The sequence below is a fragment of the Astyanax mexicanus genome, chromosome 2 (assembly GCF_023375975.1).
Source record: "Astyanax mexicanus isolate ESR-SI-001 chromosome 2, AstMex3_surface, whole genome shotgun sequence".
Classification (NCBI taxonomy): Eukaryota; Metazoa; Chordata; class Actinopteri; order Characiformes; family Acestrorhamphidae; genus Astyanax; species Astyanax mexicanus.
In genome coordinates, this window is record NC_064409.1 from 64,818,346 (window position 1) to 64,841,561 (window position 23,216).

The 23,216-nt window shown below is 37.4% G+C and overlaps 1 protein-coding gene across 4 annotated transcripts in view; it reads left to right on the forward strand.

Annotated features, from left to right (window-relative positions):
• Positions 1-23,013, forward strand: part of slc44a1b (solute carrier family 44 member 1b) — a 46,487-nt gene extending 23,474 nt beyond the window's left edge. For 2 of the 4 annotated variants that reach the window (XM_015600804.3, XM_007228033.4), the window contains exons 5-15: positions 853-946; positions 1,050-1,219; positions 2,341-2,430; positions 2,751-2,929; positions 3,826-4,012; positions 4,986-5,154; positions 5,555-5,711; positions 6,493-6,576; positions 7,025-7,162; positions 9,374-9,610; positions 15,218-23,013. In XM_015600804.3, the coding sequence (XP_015456290.3) occupies positions 853-946; positions 1,050-1,219; positions 2,341-2,430; positions 2,751-2,929; positions 3,826-4,012; positions 4,986-5,154; positions 5,555-5,711; positions 6,493-6,576; positions 7,025-7,162; positions 9,374-9,610; positions 15,218-15,553 (1,841 nt within the window). In that variant the 3' untranslated portion in view covers positions 15,554-23,013. The remainder of the gene's footprint in view (positions 1-852; positions 947-1,049; positions 1,220-2,340; positions 2,431-2,750; positions 2,930-3,825; positions 4,013-4,985; positions 5,155-5,554; positions 5,712-6,492; positions 6,577-7,024; positions 7,163-9,373; positions 9,611-15,217) is intronic. The other 2 variants (XM_022672098.2, XM_022672097.2) reach the window with 2 other exon arrangements.
• The last annotated feature ends 203 nt before the right edge of the window (positions 23,014-23,216 follow it).

Here is a 23,216-nt window from a genome sequence, read left to right on the forward strand (position 1 = left end):
AAAAAATAATATAAATATTACTTAATTTTGCCAGTCTAATGCTGATATTTCTTAAAGGAGTTCTTAAAATCTGAAATGCATCCAGCAATGTGCTTAGGGAAAATGTTTGTATTATAAGTAGTTAAAGTAACGCTGTTATTTAACGCTGTTCTTAATAAAGCGATGCCACAGATAAACATGCTCATCGTTTTGTTCCAACAAGATCCAGAAAGATGGAGTCTCTCATGGTGACAGCATGGGAATGAGATTATTCATGTCTGCTGTAAAATAAATATATGAAATAAATAATTTTTTGGTTAGAATTTACAAAAAAGTACAGAAAAAAAAAATTGCGTTTGGGTTTCTGTACCGCTATGCACCTAAGCAGCACTTTATTTGACTTATTTGACTTCACTGTCTTTCATAATTACTGTATTTATAGGTAAGACCAGAGCTAAAATACCATATGACCAATATATGAAATATATATCAAATATTAACATATTTAATCTAGAAAACTAAGATTACAGGAAGCATGGTTCCCGAGTATGTGCACATATGTTTACGGTAAATAAATAACAAATTCCATAAAATAAAGCTGTTGTAATCCAAAAATAAGCATCGGACTGGAAATTCCACAGTGTTTTTGAGACATAAGACTATAAGTATTATTTCAACTGTGAAGCATGGTGAAGAAAGCACCATATTTTGTATTTTGCAGGGCCTGGATGCCATGAAATTAGTGATATTTTACAGGACACTGTTAGGGCAAGATTACAATGATATTTAGGCTGATTGGTCCATTTGCTATGTATATAATTATAGAGTAGCTGTTGTTTTATCATTCTGTGTCATTCTCATTCTGTTTTCCAGATTCTGAGCTCTGCTCCTACGAGCTGGCTGGCCATAAATACCCGAGCCTTCCGGAGCGTTTTGACAAGTGTCCCAAACTTCCAGTTCCACAGAGGTAAGACTCAGTTGGCTTTGGTTAGAGACAGACCTGTCTCAGTCTTCTTTTCTGCTTACTCTGCTCTGTTCTGTCCTCTTTCTCCTGCTTCTTCTCTCTGCAGTAAAGCTCTGCCGGTGTTTAACCGTTGCACGCCCGTGGATATCTCCTGCTACTCTAAGTTTGCTGAGGCGGTGGTGACGTTTGTCAGTGATAACACGGTGCTCCACAGGCTGATTGCTGGGGTGGTGGCCAGTAAAGAGATCATTGTTGGGCTTTGTCTGCTAGCGTTAGGTAACTGCATTCTCTTTTTCTCTGCTGATTGAATATGGGGCTCTCACACCATGAAGACACCATAATATTAATACTAGTGCAGGGGGAGTTGGGGTATAATTAGTAATAATAATAAGTGTCTCAATCACACAAAAGATGTCTAGTTTTTATGTTTGCTGGTAGTGTAATTTCCTAAATTCCCAAATGGGAAGTTTTTAATGTTTGTACGGAATATCATTTAGACTATGTTCACATTACCAGGTCCAATTTTTATCCTAATGTGACACAGATCAGATTTCTTTTTAGGGCTGTGTTAACATTTATATATATACATAATTTGAAGTCTGAACACTATATAATAAACCTTTACCTGAGCTGTGAAGCATGGTGGAGGGAGCATGAAATTCCCTTTTTTTTAATATTTCATACAACTGTTTTTTATATTTGAAGTTACATTAATGTACTTAGTGTAGCCTAAGTTTGAGGCTGGGGTTTGAATACATCACTTCTTATGCCTACTATTACTTTTCAGATTCATATATTTTGATATAATGGCCATGAAATTAGCTTAAATAGCTTTTTAGCCCGATTTTTACATTTGACAGACATTTCTAACTGCTATTAAATTTAAGTTCATTTATTACACTCTGGAACAGCTAAATGTTTCAGTGACAATAAGTTTCTGAGCTAAACTACGCTTTGCGTACCACTACTTTGACCTCATGGTTTGGTATAAGATCGATACATCTAGAAAACTGCAGCAAAACTCTCAATAGCATAAAACTAACCTGAGCATCTGTACATTTATTAGAAACAGGCATTGCAAGGTAACAGTGTAAGACATTTATATGAAACAAACATTCATAACATTTAACACCACCTTCTTGTTTCTTCAATTTATTTCTCGAACATTTTATCAGCTCCACTTATCAATAAATATAACCTTGGAGTTCTATAATTACAGATTGCAGTCCATCTGTTTCTCTGCAATAATTGAGCCAGAAGGCATTTTTTGACAAGATGGAGAATGTGATTTTCTTCTCCTCACCTATATGTGTGTATATTTAGGTGTGTAGATGTTAGTATTTTTGAGTGTTGAGTGTTTTCCTAACATGCATGTGTGGATGGTGTGCATGCTGCAGTGCTCTCCATGATCCTGATGGTGATTATTCGATACATCTCTGCTGTCCTGGTGTGGATTCTCACCTTTATCGTGGTGCTGGGCTCTCTAGGCAAGTTTCCTTTCTCTTCTTTCTGCTCCCCCACTCCCTCTCTCCCTCTCTCTCTCTCTTCTTGTCTTAGGCCCTGAGTAGGGCTCTTTCAGGCTGGAAAATGTCCATTTGGAACAGTCTGTATTTGTGTCGGGCGCCTGCAGTGAATTTGAATTACCTTGGCTAAACTGTTAGCGTCATGTGCTGCAGCCTCTCGCCAAATCACACTGTGTTCAGCTCCTCATATCTGCCTTCTAACTTGTATGGAGCTGGTTTTACACCTGGCATGGTGACTCCAGTGAAGGTGTGAAAATCTGAAGGTGTGTGTTGTGTGTTTGTAGGAGGCACCAGCGTTCTGTGGTGGTTATATATAGACCACAGGCTGACTATGAACGAGACGGTGGTGAAGGATTTGAAGGAAGTGAAAGAAACAAGTGGAGAAACGAATGGAGAAACGGAGGCTTCCAAAGACCACATGCAAGCCCTGCTGGTCTATGCCATCTCAGCGACTGTGTTCACGGTGAGTCAGAGAGCGATATTGAGACTGAGAGAGATGTATAAATAATGAACATGGAATATGAACTTGTCACAGTACTGACACAGTCAGGAAGTGAAACACTCACACAGTAAAACACAGTCATGCCACACATTTGCCATAGAAGCTGCACTACTTCTGGCACCCACTCTCAGACCTCACTCCAACTCTGATCATTCACATTGCCTTGCCATGAATATGCTGGCCAGTGTTAAGCTTCACTCACAAGATAACACCTCACAACTTATATATAATTTATATAATTATATAAGTCCTCCCCCAAAGTAAGCCTTTAAGATGTATATTATTGAGATTATTAAATTAAGCTGTAGTCATTTTTACAATTGTATTTTCTTTCCTTGGTCTTTGTTCCATAAGCCCTTTTTCTTTTCTCTCTCTATACTCCATTTCTCTATCTCTGTCTTTCTATTTTCTATCCATGCCTCTGAGTCTCTTCTACAATTCTCCTTCTCTTGGTTTACCTCTTACTGTCTGTCTTTCTGTTGTCTCTTTTCTCTCTTTCTCCTACCTGTTTGTCTTGTCTGGCTTCAGTCCCTCTGTCTCTCTCATCCCTTTCTTTCTGTCATCATACCCCTCTTTTTAATGTGTCTTTCTTTCTGTCACCCCCTTTCTCACTCTTTTTTCATTGTCTCCATCTTTTTCTCTCTCTTTGTCATCCCTTTTTTGTCTTGCGTTTCTGTGTTACTCTTTCATTCTTACTGCCCTCCTTCTCTTCATTTGCTTTGTCTTTCTGTCTCTTTCTGTCTTTTTCTGTTTGCCTCTCCCTCTCCTCTTTTTCTGTACACTTTCTACATCTGTCTCTTTGTCTCACCCTGTTTTCTTTCTTTGTTTAACCTTTTTCTTTGTCTAATCTTTTGCAGGTGATCCTGCTGCTGCTGATGTTGTTTATGAGGAAGCGTGTGGCTCTGACTATCGCTCTTTTCCACGTGGCTGGGAAGGTGTTTATCCACCTGCCTCTGCTCGTGCTGCAGCCTTTCTGCACCTTTCTCGCCCTCTTCCTCTTCTGGGTCTACTGGATCCTGGTGCTCCTCTTCCTCGGAACAACTGGTGAGGTCCTAGCCTACATGTGGTGGAAAGATCTGTGGTTAAGAATATTTGTAGTTGGCAGTGTCTATTCACGCCTGAATTAAAAACCTGCCGCCTCAAGGGAAGCGACATTTAATGACCTTAAAATCCGTCAGATGTTTGCAGCCCTTTTTGTGTCTCAGTGTGAAAAATGTCAGTATCATGAGAGAAATTCTGATATGTATGCTCTAGTATTTCCTTACAACATTGGATCAGTAGATAAACATTATTTGGGCAATTGTTGGAGTAAATGTCTTTACTGTCCAGGGAGGACTGTCCATTAGATTTTGAGGCATTGCTGTGAGAAGTTGATTGTATTCAGTGACACGAATGTTAGTGAGGTCAAGATGTTGGACAATCACCACCCCAACCCATCTCAAAGTCATCTTAAAAGTATGGCATGGAGCACTTTTATTCCAAAGACACTGGTATTGGCGGTACAAACTGTATGTGTTCATTTGTACATCGGTGTCAGCAATGGATGCAACAAAAAGTAGCTGAATGCATATTTTAACCTTACTTTTTCCTTATAAGTCCATGCATTACTATGGGGTGTATAAGTATATTCATATGTCAAGAGTATTGATTATTTAAATTAACAATTTTAATGAATTGTTATCACATAAAGATTCTTAGCAGACAGTGATTTATTTTGTGTAGTTTTAAACCCCAACAACTAGATGGCAGTATTGTCTTTAGATCTTTTCTGATTACACATAAATATTTATTTTATTCAAATTGTATGCATATGATGATGTGTTTTTGTACTATGCAGGTTCTTGCCCATACACATCATTACTCAATTGGTTTTTGAGGGATGATGCATTGCTCATAATCTTACCTCAGAAAAACAAAAATGAAGAAAAAATAGATTTGCTCAAAATTTGCCACATTATGTAAATATATGGTAAAGTCAGTAATTTCAGCAAGTGTCTCTCCCTGTTTCTGATTATAGGGATTCCTGAGAAGAACGAGGAGACGGGACTAACAGAGTTCAGGCTCAGCGGCCCACTGCAGTATCTCACCTGGTACCATGCTGTGGGACTAATCTGGATCAGTGAATTCATCTTGGCGTGTCAACAAATGACTGTAGCTGGAGCTGTGGTCACGTACTACTTCACCAGGTTGGTTTCATTTTAAAATACTAGGTATCAAAATGCAACAGTAAGCATGTTTAAATAGAAATGGCCTCAGTGGAAGCCACCAGATGATTACCAATCATTTCTGGCAGGAAACTCAATAGTCATGGAGCTTCAACACTCAAACCTACATTCAGTAACAGCTTGCCCAGTAGCTTATATGCTGTGAGCTGTTGTGAAGGTGTGTGTGTGGGGGGGCACGTTACAGATTATTATTTTGTTCTTAGATTCTTTTCCTTGCTCTTTTATTAATGCCTCCACAGAATAAAATCAGACATGTCACAGTGTGAAATGTGGATATTATGTTGATATAGTGATAAAGTGAATATATTTGTTCTAAAAAGATTACCTTATATCTTATACCTTCGACTTCATTTGTTTGCAGAGACAAGAACAAACTCCCTCTGACACCCATACTGTCGTCAGTGTTGCGTTTGATGCGTTATCATCTGGGAACTGTGGCCAAGGGCTCTTTCATCATCACCCTGGTCAAGATCCCACGACTCATCCTCATGTACATTTATAACCAACTCAAAGGAAAGGTCGGTACCAAAAATTCTGCACTTTAGACAATAGATTCTTGAGGCTAGTGTCTAGATTTCACTCTATGTATTTAATGTGGATATTAAATGTAATTCAGATGTGGAATATCTGATAACTTCAGGATTTAACCTTTTCTTTTATACAGCTCTGGAAAAACTAAGAGACCTCTTCAGTTTCAGAATCAGCTTCTCTGATTTTGCTATTTATAGGTATGTGTTTAAGTAAAATGAACATTGTTGTTTTATTCTATAAACTACGGACAACCTTTCTCCCAAATTTCAAATAAAAATATTGTCATTTAGAGCATTTATTTGCAGAAAATGAGAAATGGCTGAAATAACAAAAAAGATGCAGAGCTTCAGACCTCAATTAATGCAAAGAAAACAAGCTCATATTCATAAAGTTTCAATCACAGTTCATGCATCATGGCATGTTCTCCTTCACCAGTCGTACACACTGCTTTTGGATAACTTTAACTTAACTTTAAACTTAAGTTCAAGTTTGAAGGTTTTCAATTTGGTAAAATCAAAGAAATAATATATTTTTTAAATGGTCTCTTATTTTTTTCAGAGCTGTATTGTGAACATATTGTGGTATTTATTATTTAGGGAGTATTCCAAATATCTTTAAGTATCCAAATATTAAGAAGTGCTCTTAGTGCATCCAGGTGAAGGTGAAGAGACCCAGGTGAAGTAGGTGAATATGAGTGTGAATGCAGGTGTGTGAGAGGGGAGATAATGTTCTGTGATTGTTACTCAGTCTGTGTTTACTCTCCAACAGGAGAATGCGTGTGCACGCTGCTTACTGAAGGCATGTATTTGCTGCCTGTGGTGTTTGGAGAAGTGCCTCAATTATCTGAATCAGGTACTGTGGGGAATTTTACAGCACTTTCATACAATAGGATGAGTTAATGCAGGGTGTGGAATGTGTGTTTTTTTTTTTTTTTTGAGATCATTGCCTATTGTAAAGACAGTGACTGACTGTTCAGAAATATGAAGTGTACTACACTCCTGCAAAAAAAAAAAATAAAGACGCTTAAAGCGTTTTTGAGCATTGCCATATAAGGGCCTACATTTGGTTCATGATAGATATGTGAGAAGAATGTGAATAACTTTTGTCTAGATACAGTATCTCGAGCATCACTTGATGAAAATGTTCTAAAATTGGATCTTTATTGTCATATTTAAAAAGAAATTGCTGGAGGACCTATATTTATTTATTGCATTCTGTAATTATTGGCATTATTACGATATTTCAATGGCTATCTATGTAAACTTGTTTAATTGTTATTTTTTTTGGACCTCCTGTTTAGAATGCGTATGCAGCGACGGCCATCAACAGCACCAGTTTCTGCACGTCGGCACGAGATGCCTTTGTGATTCTGGTGGAAAATGCTCTGAGGGTGGCAGCAATCAACACCGTGGGAGACTTTGTGCTTTTCCTTGGCAAAGTAAGCAGACTAGGAGCTAAAGGCTCAGGGCCCTTAATCATGGAAAAAAAAATTGGCTTACTTATTTTAAAATAAGAATTTTAAATGCTGAAACACAAAACATACTAGCATTGTACAGACAAAAATGTGATGTGCGAGAAAAATCAAATGCAGTGAACTAACATCCTTAATATAAGTTCCTTTTAGTTTTTTTTTCTGCACAAAGCTTTGTTGTACTATTTTTTTCCCAGGCTAAATAAGTAGCTTGTAGTGTGCATTCACTGTGGACTCCTAACTCACTGTACCTCGCTATGGCTCTAGCCTAGTTATGTCATGTGAGCACAGTCTCCAGCTTGAAGAGCACGCTCTGCTAATTAATAAGGGGAATGCAGTTTGAGTTTGCAGTTATTTGTGGCACTATTGATGCTCTGGTGATGTTCTCTTATCGTATTGTACAGCCCTACTACAGTAAACAATTGACAACTAAAAGGTTAAAAATTCATTATGGCTGTGATGCCACAACCATGAATATTGTTAACATTTGAATACCCATTCATGTTGAAGTGATAAAGAGTGTCGTTGCTGCAAATAGATTAAGATTAAGGTCAGCGGTATTTCAATGATATTTAGCCCATATTACATTTATACACACACACACACACAAGTGAAAATACTTACACCTCAGCACCCTGAAGCAGCTGGGGGTAGGTCATGAGCACCTCAGTTGTGAACAGTAAGAAAGCTGATCACGCCTCTCTCCAGTTCCATCTGGTACAAAGCTCACCTCTCAGATGTTTAGACCACAGCTACTCACAAAAACATCCAGTTAGAGTTGGGAGAGTGTTGCCAGTCTGTAAGCATTATTATACAGTTGCTGATGTATCAAAAAGCAGTCAAACATTGTGCTTTTTCCTATAGGGTACAGGGTGTCTTAAAAGTAAAAACGTCTCAAAAGTAAAAGGAGAAATAAAGCTGGTTTGGCAGACAATGATTCACTTCTGGACACAAGGACACACTTTGCTTAACAGGCTTCCCCATTGAATCACAGCTTGTGTCTAAAATTGGATCACCATCTGCCAAAAAGTAAGGTGTTTCTTACTTTTAAGACTCCCTGTATTATTGCTGCTTCTCAGATAATGTAGATGTCTGCTAGGACTCCCTGAGAGTTTCACCCAGGAGTGCTAATGGAATTCATTGGGAATACACTGGCTTGTTTTATCACAGAAAAATTAATTTAGATCTGTGGATCAAATTGTAGGGCTTATGCTATATGTTTATGGCTTTTCATTATTTTAGTGGATTTTAGCCATGGGGGTGATGAATGGAAGCAGTCTTCAGACTTGACCCAAAGTTATTTCTGGTTCCTGGGTCTTGAAAAAAAATACTAGTGAGAAACCAAAAGCATATTAACATCTTACAATGTTAGAATTTTAGAGCTTAGGAGACACTGTTTTTGGTCTATATGCCTCATTACCAAATTATGTGGTACCTATAACAGGTACCACATAATAATAATAATGATAACAGTGGTATGAAAAATTTGGGCACCCCTGATAATTTTCATGATTTTCCTTTATAAATCATTCATTGTTCAGATCAGTAATTTCAGTGAAGTATATCATATAGCAGACAAACACAGTGATTTTTGAGAAGTGAAATTAAGTTTTTATGATTTACAGAAAGTGTGCAATAATTATTAAAAAATAAATGGTAAACTCATTGACCCTTGACCTACATGGTGAATCCAACTATGAGAAATGGTTAAGGTGCCAATTGGAGGTTTTTCACCTGTTTGCATCTCCTCTAAAGAGTTGCAACATGGGAGCCTCAAAACCACCTGAACTCTCAAATGAGCTGAAAAAAAATTGTTCAACATCATAGTTTAGGGGCAGTTGTAAAAAGATATCTCAGAGATTTTAGCTGCTAGTTTATAAAGTAAACCATAAAATAGCATCAGGGGTGCCCAAACCTTTTCATACCACTGTATATCAAGTTAAAATTGGCATGAGATGTTTAGAACATGTTAGGTTTTAAACCAACAAAATATCAGTGTTGTCATTTATTCTACATCAATTTGAGATCAGTTTAAAATTTGCGACCTTTATTCAACTAGATATCAATGTGAATTTCAGATTTTAGAATTGTAAAGTTCAGGTGGCAAACCATGCTATAGGTTCTCAATAGCCATAGCTGGATAAATGAGTCTGTGTTGTGACTGTGCTGTGTGTGTAGATCCTGATTGTGACGTGCACAGCGTTTGCGGGGGTCCTGGCACTGAACTATCAGAGGGACTACACGGAGTGGGTGCTGCCGCTCATCATCGTCTGTCTGTTCGCCTTCCTGGTGGCCCACTGCTTCCTATCTATCTTCGAGATCGTGGTGGACGTGCTCTTCCTTTGCTTCGCCATCGACACCAAATACAACGACGGCACGCCTGGCAGGGAGTTCTACATGGACAAGGCCCTTATGGTGAGTCTGAGTGGTTGGATTTGGCTGAATTAAGTAGGGGTTATCTTATACCATGTGATATTGCCATCATATAAATATAAAGAAAAAAATAAGTCTGATTTGTAGTCCAGCACTGCTGTATTCAAACACTGAGGGTCATCCAGCACCTATTCCTTCATCAATCAGATTCTTTTCATTGTACTTGTTTAGCTGCCTTTAATTTATTCTGTTGAAACTCTGATTTTACTATAGTGTTTTTGTTGAGGTGGAACATCAGCACAAAGCTTCAAACACAGAAACAGACTTTTCATCTATCACTGTGCAGTTAGTGGCATCTAAAGAGACAGACCTTCATTGTTTGTAGTGGGAACATTTGGGTTTGTTGTGGTTGGTTGCTTGTTTTGCTTGATGTTAGGACACAATATTAATTCATTATGAAATCGTTCTTTCTGGAAATTGTTTCAAACATCTGACACCTGCTCAGGCCTCGCTCCAACTCCTAATTTATATGGCCTTGTCATGAGCATGCTGGCCAGTGTTTAGCCTCACTCACAAGATAACACTTTACAACTTATACATGTGTGGGAATTTCTATACTGTTCCCTAAGGAAACACTTCATGACTTTTGTCATATCAGTGTACCAGCAATATTATATAAAGCTACATAGAAATACAGCATTTACGTCTTTAAGGGAATACATTAATAAAATAGATTAAATATACATAATCATCATTGTCATTTTTTTTTTATTTATAACAGTGTGAATCTGATAGATTTTCTTTATGTTTCACAATTTTCTAGCGAAGTAACCAATAAAAATGCTCTAAAAAGGCCATTGACTTACAGTAAAAGTTAAGAAGGTTTTTCTGCCTACCTCAAAGTGGCCTTTTTGGATATTTTATTGCAGTAACCATACACATTCTACTTTTCTGTAGGGATGTCCCAATCACATTATTATTTTTTTGCCCCAGAGGCCGAGTCATTTTGAATATTTTGAGTATCCGCCAATAACGAGGCCCAATCTGAAACTTTGGCAATGCAAAAAAACGTTTTTTAAATAATTAAGTATTGTTGAATAACAGTATTAAAACATATAATTTTTTATCATAAATAAACAAATACTAAATAGCCATTTCCATTTAAATATACATCTTTTCTTAAATAAGCGAAATGTTTATAAAATCAAATATCAGACAGAAATACCTTGTCACAATTATCTGAGTAACTGAGTACTCAGTTAAAAAAAAAAACTGTAAAAATGCATTTTACCAAAGTTAGTTTCAAAATTATAGTTTAAAAATTATACTTTTGCGGGGATAATTAAGGGGGATGCACACACACACAGACATAGACGGAGGGATAAAAGTGTGTTAGCAGTGCTGTAGTGTAACCCAACAATTTTTCTACCCTGTTCGCGCTGCCTAAAGAATACGCTACTCATAGAAGCCTTGTCTCTACTCGTTCACATTGAATATGCACACTAGAGCCATAGAGCCGACTAGCACTAGTCTACTGTTTACTGTCTACTAGTCTACTGTATATTTTTATGCACCCACTCTCCACTTTCTGCAGTTGTGTAGTGTTTACAGTGTGGATGTATAGACAATGCATTGCTACAATTTTGATAAATCAGTGATCCAGATTCCCATTCTAAAAAAAATTGTATAAAATGATAAAAATTATCCCTACACTTCTTTATTATAATAAGCACGTCATCACATGGCCTATCATTTTGAAATATCAATCAACTTAAAATATCTATATATAATGCACATATTTTTAGGCAGGTCTCAGCTGTTGCTGGCAGGATTCTGATACTAAACCTATTAAATTGTCGGCAGCACCAATGAGAACACATGTTTAGTGGTTTCCAGCTCTGCACTAAAGCATCTGGCAGATGGTGTCCTAGATACCTTCTAAAGGTAACATTAAACTTTTGTTCTTGAAAGAGTTTTCTTTTGATAGACATTTAGAGTTGTGAATAGGAGTTCTTTTATGTGATGCTCAACCTTGAATAAACAGAGCTAAAGTGTGCCGTGTTCTGTGCAGTCAATAGAACAGGCTGTCTCAGAGAGAATGTTTTATACAGAAGCATAATGAAGCTGCCTTCCTGAGTGGTAGTGAAAAAGTGAAGGCGTGCCTCATTCATATTAAATATGCACAAGGTGTAAATTGCTGAATTCATCTGGACGCGTAGGACTTATATCTAGAATCTGGCTCATACATCACAGAAAAAACTACAAAACTAAGAAAGAGAATCTCCCTTTTCCTTCAGAGACGCTTCAGCCCTGCCTGGAACGCTGTCATGCATGTCCAGAAATGTGCGTGTGTGTGTGTGTGTGTGCAACAGACCATTTCTTAAGAGCAGAAGAAAAGCTCCAGTCCTTTGAGGGATGAATGAGGTCGCAAGCTGAGGCTTGATCTAGCTTAAACTGGGTTGCCTGGGCGAGAGAGTCTGACGCTGAAAGAGCGAAACACACGAGGATGCTAAGTTTAATCACTGATGATGTGCTCTCACGTAGCATCAGAAGATGTTTCATTACAGCTATTAAGGCATGAATGAGATTCAGATCTGTGCGGCACTCAGTGCTGAAAATCAGGTGAGAAAGATGCAGTAGTGCTGTTCAGACCTGGTGGCTGCAGAGAGAGATGGAGAAAACTGTTTGTTGCTGTGTCATTGTGGTGTCCATGAAGCAATTGTTTATATGTTTTACAGTTTATGGGGAAGATTTCATTTTGGAAACCCATCCCAAGGAGGAACAGTGTTTGCACCTTGGTGTGCTCTTAATAAAAATGGCCTCATATTACTTGTAGGACTGTCGTACCCGAAAATGTTAGGGCAGAGGCTGGGATCATAGTGCTTGATACTAAATTATACCATTATTGCCTCATCACATTTTTATTGGATTGCACAGAATAGTACTTGTACATGTATTTGTACTTTCAGGTCTGATGAAAATAGCACACGTTTGCAGATGTAAAAGTTAAATAATATGGTTAAATAAGGCTTGATAAACAACAAGGTAGGCAGAACAAATGAACCAGATATGGAGTCAAATAAATGTATGAGAAGTAGGGGTGGGCAATATTATATCGTATATATTGTGACACAGAAATATCATGATATTAAAAATCCATATTGTGATAATAGGGCTGTTCTGTCTTAAAAGTAGTCTATTATTTACTGTGAAGCTTTAAGTGAATGTATTGTATAGTTGTTTTAGTTTGCAGTTTATATGCATGCACTAAATATTCTGCAATATTTTTTGCTGCATTATATTATTTTATGCTATATTATTTATTTTGCCACATTATGATTATTCTGTCATACTATTATGCTATATTCCTGAAATTAATAAAATTATTTTAGTTTTCCTTTATCGCCAAGTATATCGCTATCGCGAAAATACCCGCACTACAATTACAGCCATGCAAAAAAACTAAAAGAATGAAGACTATCATCGTTTCACTAAAATGAGCACTTTAATTTTTAAAATCCTTTAATTTTCCCAAATATTGTCAGTGTGCCTTTTAATCCAGTGCGCCTTATGTATGTATTCTACCAGTCAGGTTGTAAGGAGCAGTAAAGTAAAGTCACCCCCGAAAGTGCAGCATTATACAGGAGTTTCAGTGAAGTTTCTTAAGCACTGGGGCTGGAGTAGCATTACCATTAGCCGCTAACCGCTATTTCCCCATTCAGAGGTGAGTATAATCGGCCTGTAGCCTGCACCTAACCCCGGATAGCACTATTAACATTAGCCGCTAACTGCGCTGAGGGCTAGCTTTTTTGCCGTTCAGAGGGGAGAATTTTTGGCCTGTAGCCTGTGTGTTTACTATGTTAAAACAAGCTCTGTGGGACACACTGCTATCTTATATTGCCCTGTCTTACTGGAACACTCAGGCTTCCTCAGTTTTGCCCTGTCGGGAGACATTAGCCGCTAACCACTAGCGCTGGAGAAATTCGGAAATCTAAGGTTACTGTAAATAAACAGAAGTGCTTTACTCATCCTAATAAACCATTTTCAGGAGAGAAATCTTTAGATTAACATCTAGTGCTCATTTGACCTCAAAAGAAAGTTTCTTTTTTAAATTATTTTATTTTGTTTGCTTAGCTTAGCTTGACTTAACTTAGTTAGCTACATGCATTTAATGTAAAATGGTATTTTTACAAGCATCCATCCCACCCGGAATCCTTAAGCCATTGGATTTGCATGTTACTGTGGGAACTGAAGTGGTTTAAGGGTATCTTACTTATATTTATAATAACTTGGCATAAATCGTCTATGCATATAATATATAATAAATAAATAATAAAAAATACACTTTTCTTGTTTAACATAGTTGCTCTCGGCAGGCAGTTTCATGTTCCTAATGACAGATCTTGGATAGAGAAATGCTGACTGCTTTATGTGGTAATAATTGAGACTGTAGATTTGTAGTCTCATTCATTTGTCCATCTCTGTCAGTAAAATTCACATAATAATTGCTGCTGATTGTCAGACGTCTTTTATACAGGAGGACATATACGGATAATTGGCATTGAACCTGCGTCCCTGTTTATACTTGTCATAAATATCCAATCACTCTGATCTGGTTGTGGTGTATAATCCAGCCCATTTATACCAGCACTTAATAAATGTAGTTTCTGCATCTGAATATTGTTCAGATCTTTTTTCCAGGATTTGCAGAGCTTTGCTATGTTTAATGGTGTATAAATTGTTTTGCAATCATAGTACAGAGTGTTCCCGGCATTCGAAAAGAATGAAAAGACTGTGAGTCATGTCCTTATTGCTTAGCAGCCACTACTGAAGCACAGGAGAACTGGAAGAACTGTACACGGCTTTTTGGCTTTCACAGTTGCTTAAGAATAACTAGTTCAATGTGTGAGGCTGGAACCATATTCAGATATGTGGGTGGGGCGTATATGATCTTAGACTTTGTGTATACCCATGTTGATTATTATTATTATTTTATTTTTGTCACAAAAATATGAATCCAAATGATTAGTCCACAGCTGAATTTAGTAAAAAAAACTGCAGGCAACAATGCAACAATTGTTTGTAATTTTCTCGAGGGATGAGTGACAAAAACATAAACATTTATGTGATTTTAAATAAACATTAGAAATAAAAGATGTTGAGTGACTTGCTATACTAGAACTGTACATCCACGTCAAAAAACTTAAACAATTTTTTTTTTGTGAATATATATTTTTTTATTTTTTCAAACAAATTTTGCATACACAATGACGCACCACAACAAAGTAAATAATAAAAAGATGTTGACAATAATAACACAGTGAATGCATATACGATAAGGTAGATATGGTAAAGTAGGTTAGATAGTTAGTATGAAAATAGAAAAATGTAGTATTGTAGTTAAAGTAATAATAATAATAATAATAATAATAATAATAATAATAATAATCATAACAGATACAATAAACATACATCTGCTCTCCACACATGACTGATTAGACAAATCCTTGACAAAACCAAAAGCATCGGACCACTGTCGAATAGTGGCTGCTTTTGCGTGATGCAATCTGGCAATGATTCGCTCCAGTATAAGAAACTTTAACAATTTATTTGAAATCTTCCTTTTCTTCTTTCTCTCCTCTACTTAAGGAATTCGTGGAGAACAGCAGGAAAGCTGTGGCCCCAGCAGAACGGGGGCGGAGCAAGCGGTCCCGTGCCCGCGAGGAGGCGGAGCTGACGGAGATGAAGGCCATGGTGAGTGGCCATGTGGGGGGTGTGGCAGGGCTGGACTGGGACACTCTGCAGGAGTTTCTGCTCTACTACCTGCTGCTGTGTGTGCTGCTGGACTGGGTGGTGTCCCAGCAGGCACTGGCCGTGTGTCTCAGTCAGGACATGATCATCTACCTCTGTGTGTGCCTGCCCACCTCCACGCTCTTCCTGCTGCTCACACTGCTTCAGCAGACGCCTGTCACTGCCGCATGCTGACTAACACTCGCCATCCCTCCACGTCATTCTGCACATCGCACTAACTGAGTCTGTTTTTCTATGTGTGGGATTGTTTTTCATTTTTTCGTGTTGTCGTGGTTCTTGCCTGTCTTTTTTTATTCTTTTTTTTCCTTTTCTTCCTGGCTGTCTTGAACCCAAAGTGCAGCTGTGTAAAAAAGGGTCTTTTTTTTCTGTGGCCTTATCATCACCATGTTGCTCTTGGAGAACAGGATGAGCTTGGCCATGCAGGGAATGGAACTGCCAGGCTGGAAATTCAGAGGGAATGAACAGGAGGAGGAGGAAGGAGGAGGGAGAGAGGGAGGTTTTAAGAGCTTAGGCAGTGTACACATTCCCAGCCGCAATGGCATTGAGTCACGTTTCAGCCCCATGGGTGCTATCATTAACTGCACTGCTACTGGTTTCTGCACTGGTTGCTATTGAATTAAGGGTTATTGTAAACTGTTTTCAGGGATTTCTGTATTATTTATTTACTTTTTAATTTATTTAGCTTTGTTGTCTTATTCTCTGGATCAGATGCAACACTAGTCCAAAGCAACAATAGTCCAAAAATAGCGCTTGTGACTGGATATGAAAATGATAATGCTCAGCAGTACAAATTACTGACAAATCAAATCTTTTCTCCTTGTTTACTGTTGGTATTTAAGTTTAGGGCTGTCACAATTTTGGTCTCAAGACTGTCCCAGCATGCCCTCATTTTTTCATTTGTTCTGTTTTCTCATGCTTGTGTTACTAGGGATGCACAATGATATGGGAATCATATCCATATCTCTTCTTAGTTAAGTTTATCAAACAGGACCTCAAATAAATATGTTTTACATCAGAATTTGCAAAGTTTTTTATGTACATATTTGACTAACACGATTAATATAGTACTTAGTACTTAAGATAAAATCCAATAAAATCTAGATTATTATCACATTCCTGTCCAAGCCCTCAGCCAATTTACACCCTCTCCTTAATTTCATCCACCTATTACAAATGTCCACACTCATCTATCATGCAATCTGATAATCTGTCAGTGATCTAACAAATAGCACAATCAGAATATAATAACTTGAATAGCACAATTCTAAATACAATGAATTATCTTTTACATAATTAGTTTAAAAAAAAGGATAATTACAATGTAAATCCCTGTATCTGATTACAAAAATAAGTACATTATATGCAGATACATTTTGTACTCTGCAGAAGAACCTAGCTTGTACAAGGCAACATCACTGTATCACTGTAATTGGCACTTTTACTATGTGTTCTGCAGGGGCAAGATAATCTTTAATAAAGACATAAAAAAATCATGAATAAATGCAGTTACAGGCATTATTCCAAGTAATTTCGGAGAAGTTCCATATGTCAATTCATCTTGAAAATTGATACAATATAAAAACGAATAACGAATATTGTGGAAAGATCAGAAACAGCATAAATGAAAAAGTTTTTCTTTTTTGAAGACACATGTAGATATTTCTATACTTAATATCCTCTATTGGCTCAGAATTCCCATATTTGTGCATCCCTATCTGTAACTTTTCTCATTATGTCACTTCATTTTTCCCCCTCACTCATGAGTGACTTTTTGCATTCATGTTTTTCTGGCATAAATGTTATTTCCAGTGTTTATATGACAGGGATGTAATAAAATTAAAATGACTTTTTTCCTCTTAGGCTCCTGGAACAAGTTCAGCTTGACCAAAAGCAGCCCATGGGACTTTTTAAAGACATTCCAAAATGTTTATTTTTACCAATGTGTAACATGTTTACTATGGTTTCACTCCAGGGAATACAGTATTTTAATAAGAAACTGTAAAAAAAAGAAATAACAATGTAATGAAGCACTTTATATTGAAGCGCTGCATATTTTAAAAGGCTGATGCATTTTTCGTAGTGATGTCCTTTTTATAAGACTAAAAAACAATTGCCATCTAGTGAAACGCAGTATTAATAATGTCTAGAATCACTGTTTTTATTATGTAAGATTTTCATAACAAGCTTTTTGTTCTTTTTTTCTTAAATGGGTTTCTTGAGGTTTGTTTAGAAACCCTGGTGTCATGCAGCAATGAAGAACTTGATTGATTGTTTTTTTTTTTTTTTTACGTTCTAACACTGAAGCATCTGCACATTTTTGCTCCTGTCTGTTGATGTTTTATTATTCTCAGTCACGTGATGGGAGTTTATCTGTGTTTGGGATGGAATATGAGTCTGAGGTCTGTGCTTTATGCCTCAGTGTTAAGACTGAAGTTCCGACTGAAGATCTTCATTTTGACGGAAGCAGAGTCTACTTTTTCAGTGCATGGAAGAGGATGGGTTTATTCTTTTTTCCAGAGGAAGAAGTCTGTGATTTGAAGCTTTTGAAGAAAGGCTGTTCTTTGATGGTCTTTGGCCAGTGACAACTGTTCTGCTACTGGGCCTGCTGGTTCTTTCAGGTCTGCTTTGTGCTCAGTTTAAATTCAGAAATCAGACTGTGTGTGTGTTCAGTGTTTCAGAGCAAATGCTGGGGAGAATTATGAATGCTAATTCTGAGCTGGGGCTGAACAATATTTCAGGAAAATGTGTAGAGTGTCCACAATTTAAAGCTTCAGTTTTAAACTCAAGCTCAAAGGTAAATGTTCCTAACATCACTCAAATCTATTTTTTCCTGTCAACACTTGCTTACATGTCTCTCAACCTGCTTTGACCACATCTAGGTCTGTATTGAGGTCACACAGGCTTGTTGTTATGGTTTATGGAACAGTATGACTTTGAGTGCTTCTTAGCAACTTTAGCAGTGTACTGAAAACTATGACAATTTGTCTTACGTAAGTGGAAATTTGTGTAGCCATTATTTATTATCAAATCAAATCTATTTGTATAGCGAACGCTCACACGCCTTTTATGCAACACATTTGTTTAACTGATTTTGTCACAAAGCAGCTTTACAGGACAGAGAATCAGACAAAACCCTGAATGTTCAATACAGAACTCCCAGTGACCTCTGAGGTTGAAAATATGATATGTTAAAAATATACACTCTTTGTGTGCTTGATTAATTTGTGAACTTGTCTGTTTTGTTTAAAACTGAACAATGTGCACTCAGGAAATTACCAAGAACTTACTTTATTGGAAATCTACATTTAAAGTCCAGGTATACAATAAGGTACGTCCTCAGAGTGTCTTTCGCTCAGATTTACACAAAACATTTTCAGACCCACAACTCTACCTATTACAAATGAAAGTGAAATAACAGACACACAAACAAAGTACTTATATGCAAACCTGTTCACCTTATAATCATAAGGAGGTTAGCTCAGGTCATATAAGACCAGCTTCCTATTTCTTTGAATGGGATGAGACCAACATACTGAAAACTAAATGTCACATTACAATTTGTGATGTACCATTATGTCACTGATAAGATCTAAATAAAAACGAATAGATAGTTTGTAGCATATGACTCAATAATGCATAAATATGTTTTTTGGGTTGTTATGGTTGTTATCTCCTCATCAAAGTGAGATTTCCCTTCTAGCGCAAGTTGCAAACTGATTGGCTCTTTCTGCTCCATAAACAGACAACATGTTGAGCATTATAAACACTCCAAACCATATTTAAAAAATAATTATGTTACTGTGTTAGTGATCCCTGATTGGCCTGGAGTTAAACTTTTTTAATTAAGTGTTTCTGTTGGATAAAGTGGATCCCTTGAATCAGAAACCCAAACACAGGTCAGATATGGGTGTTGTGAAGGCTGATGTTGAAGTACTGGAGTGAAATATTGTGCAGCCCTGACCAGCATTCAGTCTCTGAGACTCTGAGATGCATACAGCTCTTTATTCAGTTGAGCTGGAAACACTCACAGGCCTTTAGGCATCACACCAAGCGTGTATGGGCGTGTATTCATCCACAGGCTGAAGTAGAGCTGTGCATGTTTCTACTGACACGAGTTCTACAGAACTGATTACAGCATGAACACAGGCCCGGCACCTGCTTTCTTGATTGTTTTGAAGCACAATTGATTGTTTTTTTTTTGTTTTTTTACCTCACAAAATGCTAAACACTACAGTGCTATTTTGGGACGCCAGGCTCTGCCCTCTCCTCAAGTGCAGTGTAGGATTTCTTTGCGAGGGCTATTTCTTCAGGTCCTTCTCTCTTCAGAGCGCTTGGTTAGCATTTCTGCGAAGAAAATGTTTTTTTTCTGCATGTGAACTAAGCTTTTCTTTTTTTGTGTGTATGTGTAGAAAGTGGAAATAGTACTAACATGGGTTAGGTAATGGTTCTCTTTCTCACACTGCATCCTGTGGAGAGTCCAGCAGCTTTGAAGTCACTGTGTGGTGTGTGAGCGTCCACTTTTACATCTGCAGCAAACTCTCGAGTCTTCCTATTTGCACTACATTTCTCCAGAGAAGGTGTTTTTTTTTTTTTTTTTTTTTTTTTTTTTTTTTCCAGTTTTCGGTTTTTGTGAGGCACCCTGTGATCCTGAGTGAGGGGGAGAGGAGAGGCACACAAAATAAACCTCGCATCTTGCCTTAACTCATCCAGCGGGCAGCGCCCCCTACTGGATTTTAATTGGTTAGTTACAGTGCAGTATACTTTCCCCCACGACATTCAACCGTGACAAAGCTTCTGAGCCTTAAACCAGACCTAATGTTCTATAACGCATCCTGGACAGTAGTATCTTGTCACCTGGATAGGACAGGAGCAGCTACGAGAAAGAGTTCATGTTTATTTAAAGCACTTGAATTAGAGGAACTGATTTTTAACTTGCTACCTTTTTTGTCATTTTGTTCTATATAAAAAAGAGTTTTTCACAAAAGGAACTGCCTTCCATTCAAGGAATTTGGTCATCATTACCTGTCTTCATACTTCAACTTGAACAGGAAAGAAAAATTTGTGTAAAGATGAGCTTCCTGGATAAATGCTTAGCCTCTCGTCTTAAAAACAGCACCAACCCTGTCAGGTAAACATTACACCTCTCTCTTGAGTATGGAACAATTTGAGAACCAGCTTTAAAAGTTCAACACCTAACACTGCATATTAATAAGAGAACAATATAGCCTGATATTTATGAATCAAGTTTGTCAGTTTAATATGCATACTTATATAAATGAATTACTCTAGATGCATTCCTGTGTTTGAGGGCTATTTAGCCATTTTCCCTGATATTTAGTGGTTGTCCACTATAAAATTTAGCTTCTAGAAATTACAAAACTATAATGATTCAGCTCATAAAAAGAATTCAATTTAACAATCAGCTGCTGTGAAAATGATCATGTGTGATATTTCTTTGTAATAAGTTCCCATGAGTCTATCAGTCACTGCCTGTGTTTTTACCATTGTTAGCTACATATTACTTACCCAAATCTTTACTTTAGTAAGCTGTCTAAGTGATAGGCTTTACATGACCAATTAGGTAGATTAATGTTTGTCACTCAAACAGTGACACAATATACATTTTTACAGTGCTTATGTACTCTCAGGAGGTTGGTGTGGTCTCTTCCTGACTAGACTGTATTATAAGTAAGATTTGCTGTAAATTAAGTGAAATGAAATAATAATTGCACATATTTGTTCTTAGACACATAATTATACAAGATTTCTATAAGTTTTTCCTTAAGGCATCATTTATTTAACTAATTTAACCCTCTAGAGTCCCCTTTTGTTTACTACATTGCTGTTGCTGTAATCATCATTAGTTTTACTGACCCCAAAATCTGATTAACCAGCTACCAAACCACATTCACAATAGATTGTGAAAAGACCTGAATAGTAAGGGTGTACTTAGAGTGTAAATGGTTAAGGTAAGATAAGCTGTTGATACATTACTTGTGTGAGATATGGGCAGTGCTGGCCAAACATTGGGACGCAGTTTCTTTTGTGTGGAATTCTCATAAATGAGAACATGTAAAGGAAAATTTCAGTGGGAGCAGAAGGAGGTGAATATGATGTTGTGAGGTATGCAGTTTTTTTATGTACAGTGTATATGAACATGTTATGATACATGTTGGACTGATAATAACAATGTTGAAAATTGTATTTTTTGACAAGGGACCTGAACGTGTATTGTGGATTTCTGTTGATTTGTCATTGTCTCACATCAGGAGGGAGGGGGATGTGTTGTAGGCTTGAAACACTTGGAAAATGTGAAAAACTGGAAAAAAAAATAGATTGAATCGAGTAAAAAAATGATCAGATTTAACGTTGCCACACTAGTCTTATGCTCAAAGCATGTTAAGAATTGCACTAAGATGGTATTAATGTTAACACAGGTATGTATTGATGATACCTGTAATAATGATAGATATATATACAGTAGATACATATATTTTAAATTGTCTTATAGTAGATTCAGCTATTTGATTGAAGTGTTTGATGAAGGTTTTAGGGAGGGGGTTCCTTCTGATTTGTCTGTAAATGCTTGAGACTAATGCAGTTAGTAGAGGTTTTCTGTAGTTCTTACTGATTCTGCTCCAGTTGTGGAGGATCTGGGTTGGAAAGACTGGTCCCAGATCAGTGTGGAGGAGCATCTTCTGCAGCCTGAGGCAGTGCTGAGTAATGGCAGCGACCCGCTCGCCACTCCAGCCCCCCACCCACCTTGTTTTTTGCCAAATGTGTGCACAATGGGAAATTCACACAACGTGCACAAAAGCTGTATTGTGCTAACTGGTTGAAAACCAGTTTGTTATTGTTTTGGTATTTGGTCGGGTCCTTGTATTTTTTTTTCTCCCATTTTCTCACTATCTCTCTCTCGCTCTCTCTCTCTCTCCCTCTCTCCCTTTCTCCCTTTCTCTCTAGTCCCTCAGTCAGCCTGGCAGCTGAGCAGCTGCTGTGTGGCAGGGCCTGGCCTGTCACTGTCCATTAGAGAGATGTAGAAAAGCTCTGCTTAGAGCAAGAGCCAAGCTAGCAATTCCCATAGCCTCCACACACCACACACACACTCTTACACGCACATATGCATATGCATACACATGCACATACACATAAACACACACACACAGATATGACCTGCATGCTCCCGGTCTGAGCTTTTTCTAACTCTTTAAAACAAAAGAGCCATTTTTGTAGGATGTGAATTGTTCGCCATTAGAATCCATGTGACTTAAACACTGACTTTAACTTCTAGAACAATAGCTTTATTCAGCGACAAGCCACTGTTTTCATTTAAAAGGTTTGTTTTTTTTTCTTCTTCTTACCCGAGATGTGAGTCGACCTCCTCATTACTTCATTACTGGAAACTGTGCTTCTATTCTCGTCTCATGTGGGGAATAGGCCATTTCTGTCTAAAGATACTGTTATGAATTGGCAATACATCAGTTTACTCGTCTGGTGTAACACTAGCTCTTAGCTTTTACCTGCAGTACAGTTGTTTGTAACAATGAACTAAGTTTTTGTTTGCGTTCTGTTTTTTATATTTATGATTTCGTATGTATCTTGTTTTTTAAAGTAATAAAATGGAAAATTTTAAACCACAGTCTCAAATTCCTTTTGCATTGGTACTAAAATGTCACTTATGTATACTTTTGACTGAGCCTACTGGCAATTCAAATAATTGCTCTTACAGATGCAGGAAAAATCAACCTTTTGCAGGAACTTGTGAGCACATTATCAGGTAAAGTAAACAGCCACATTGCAGGCTAGAAAAAGTAAGTACCATTTGTACAATGGACTT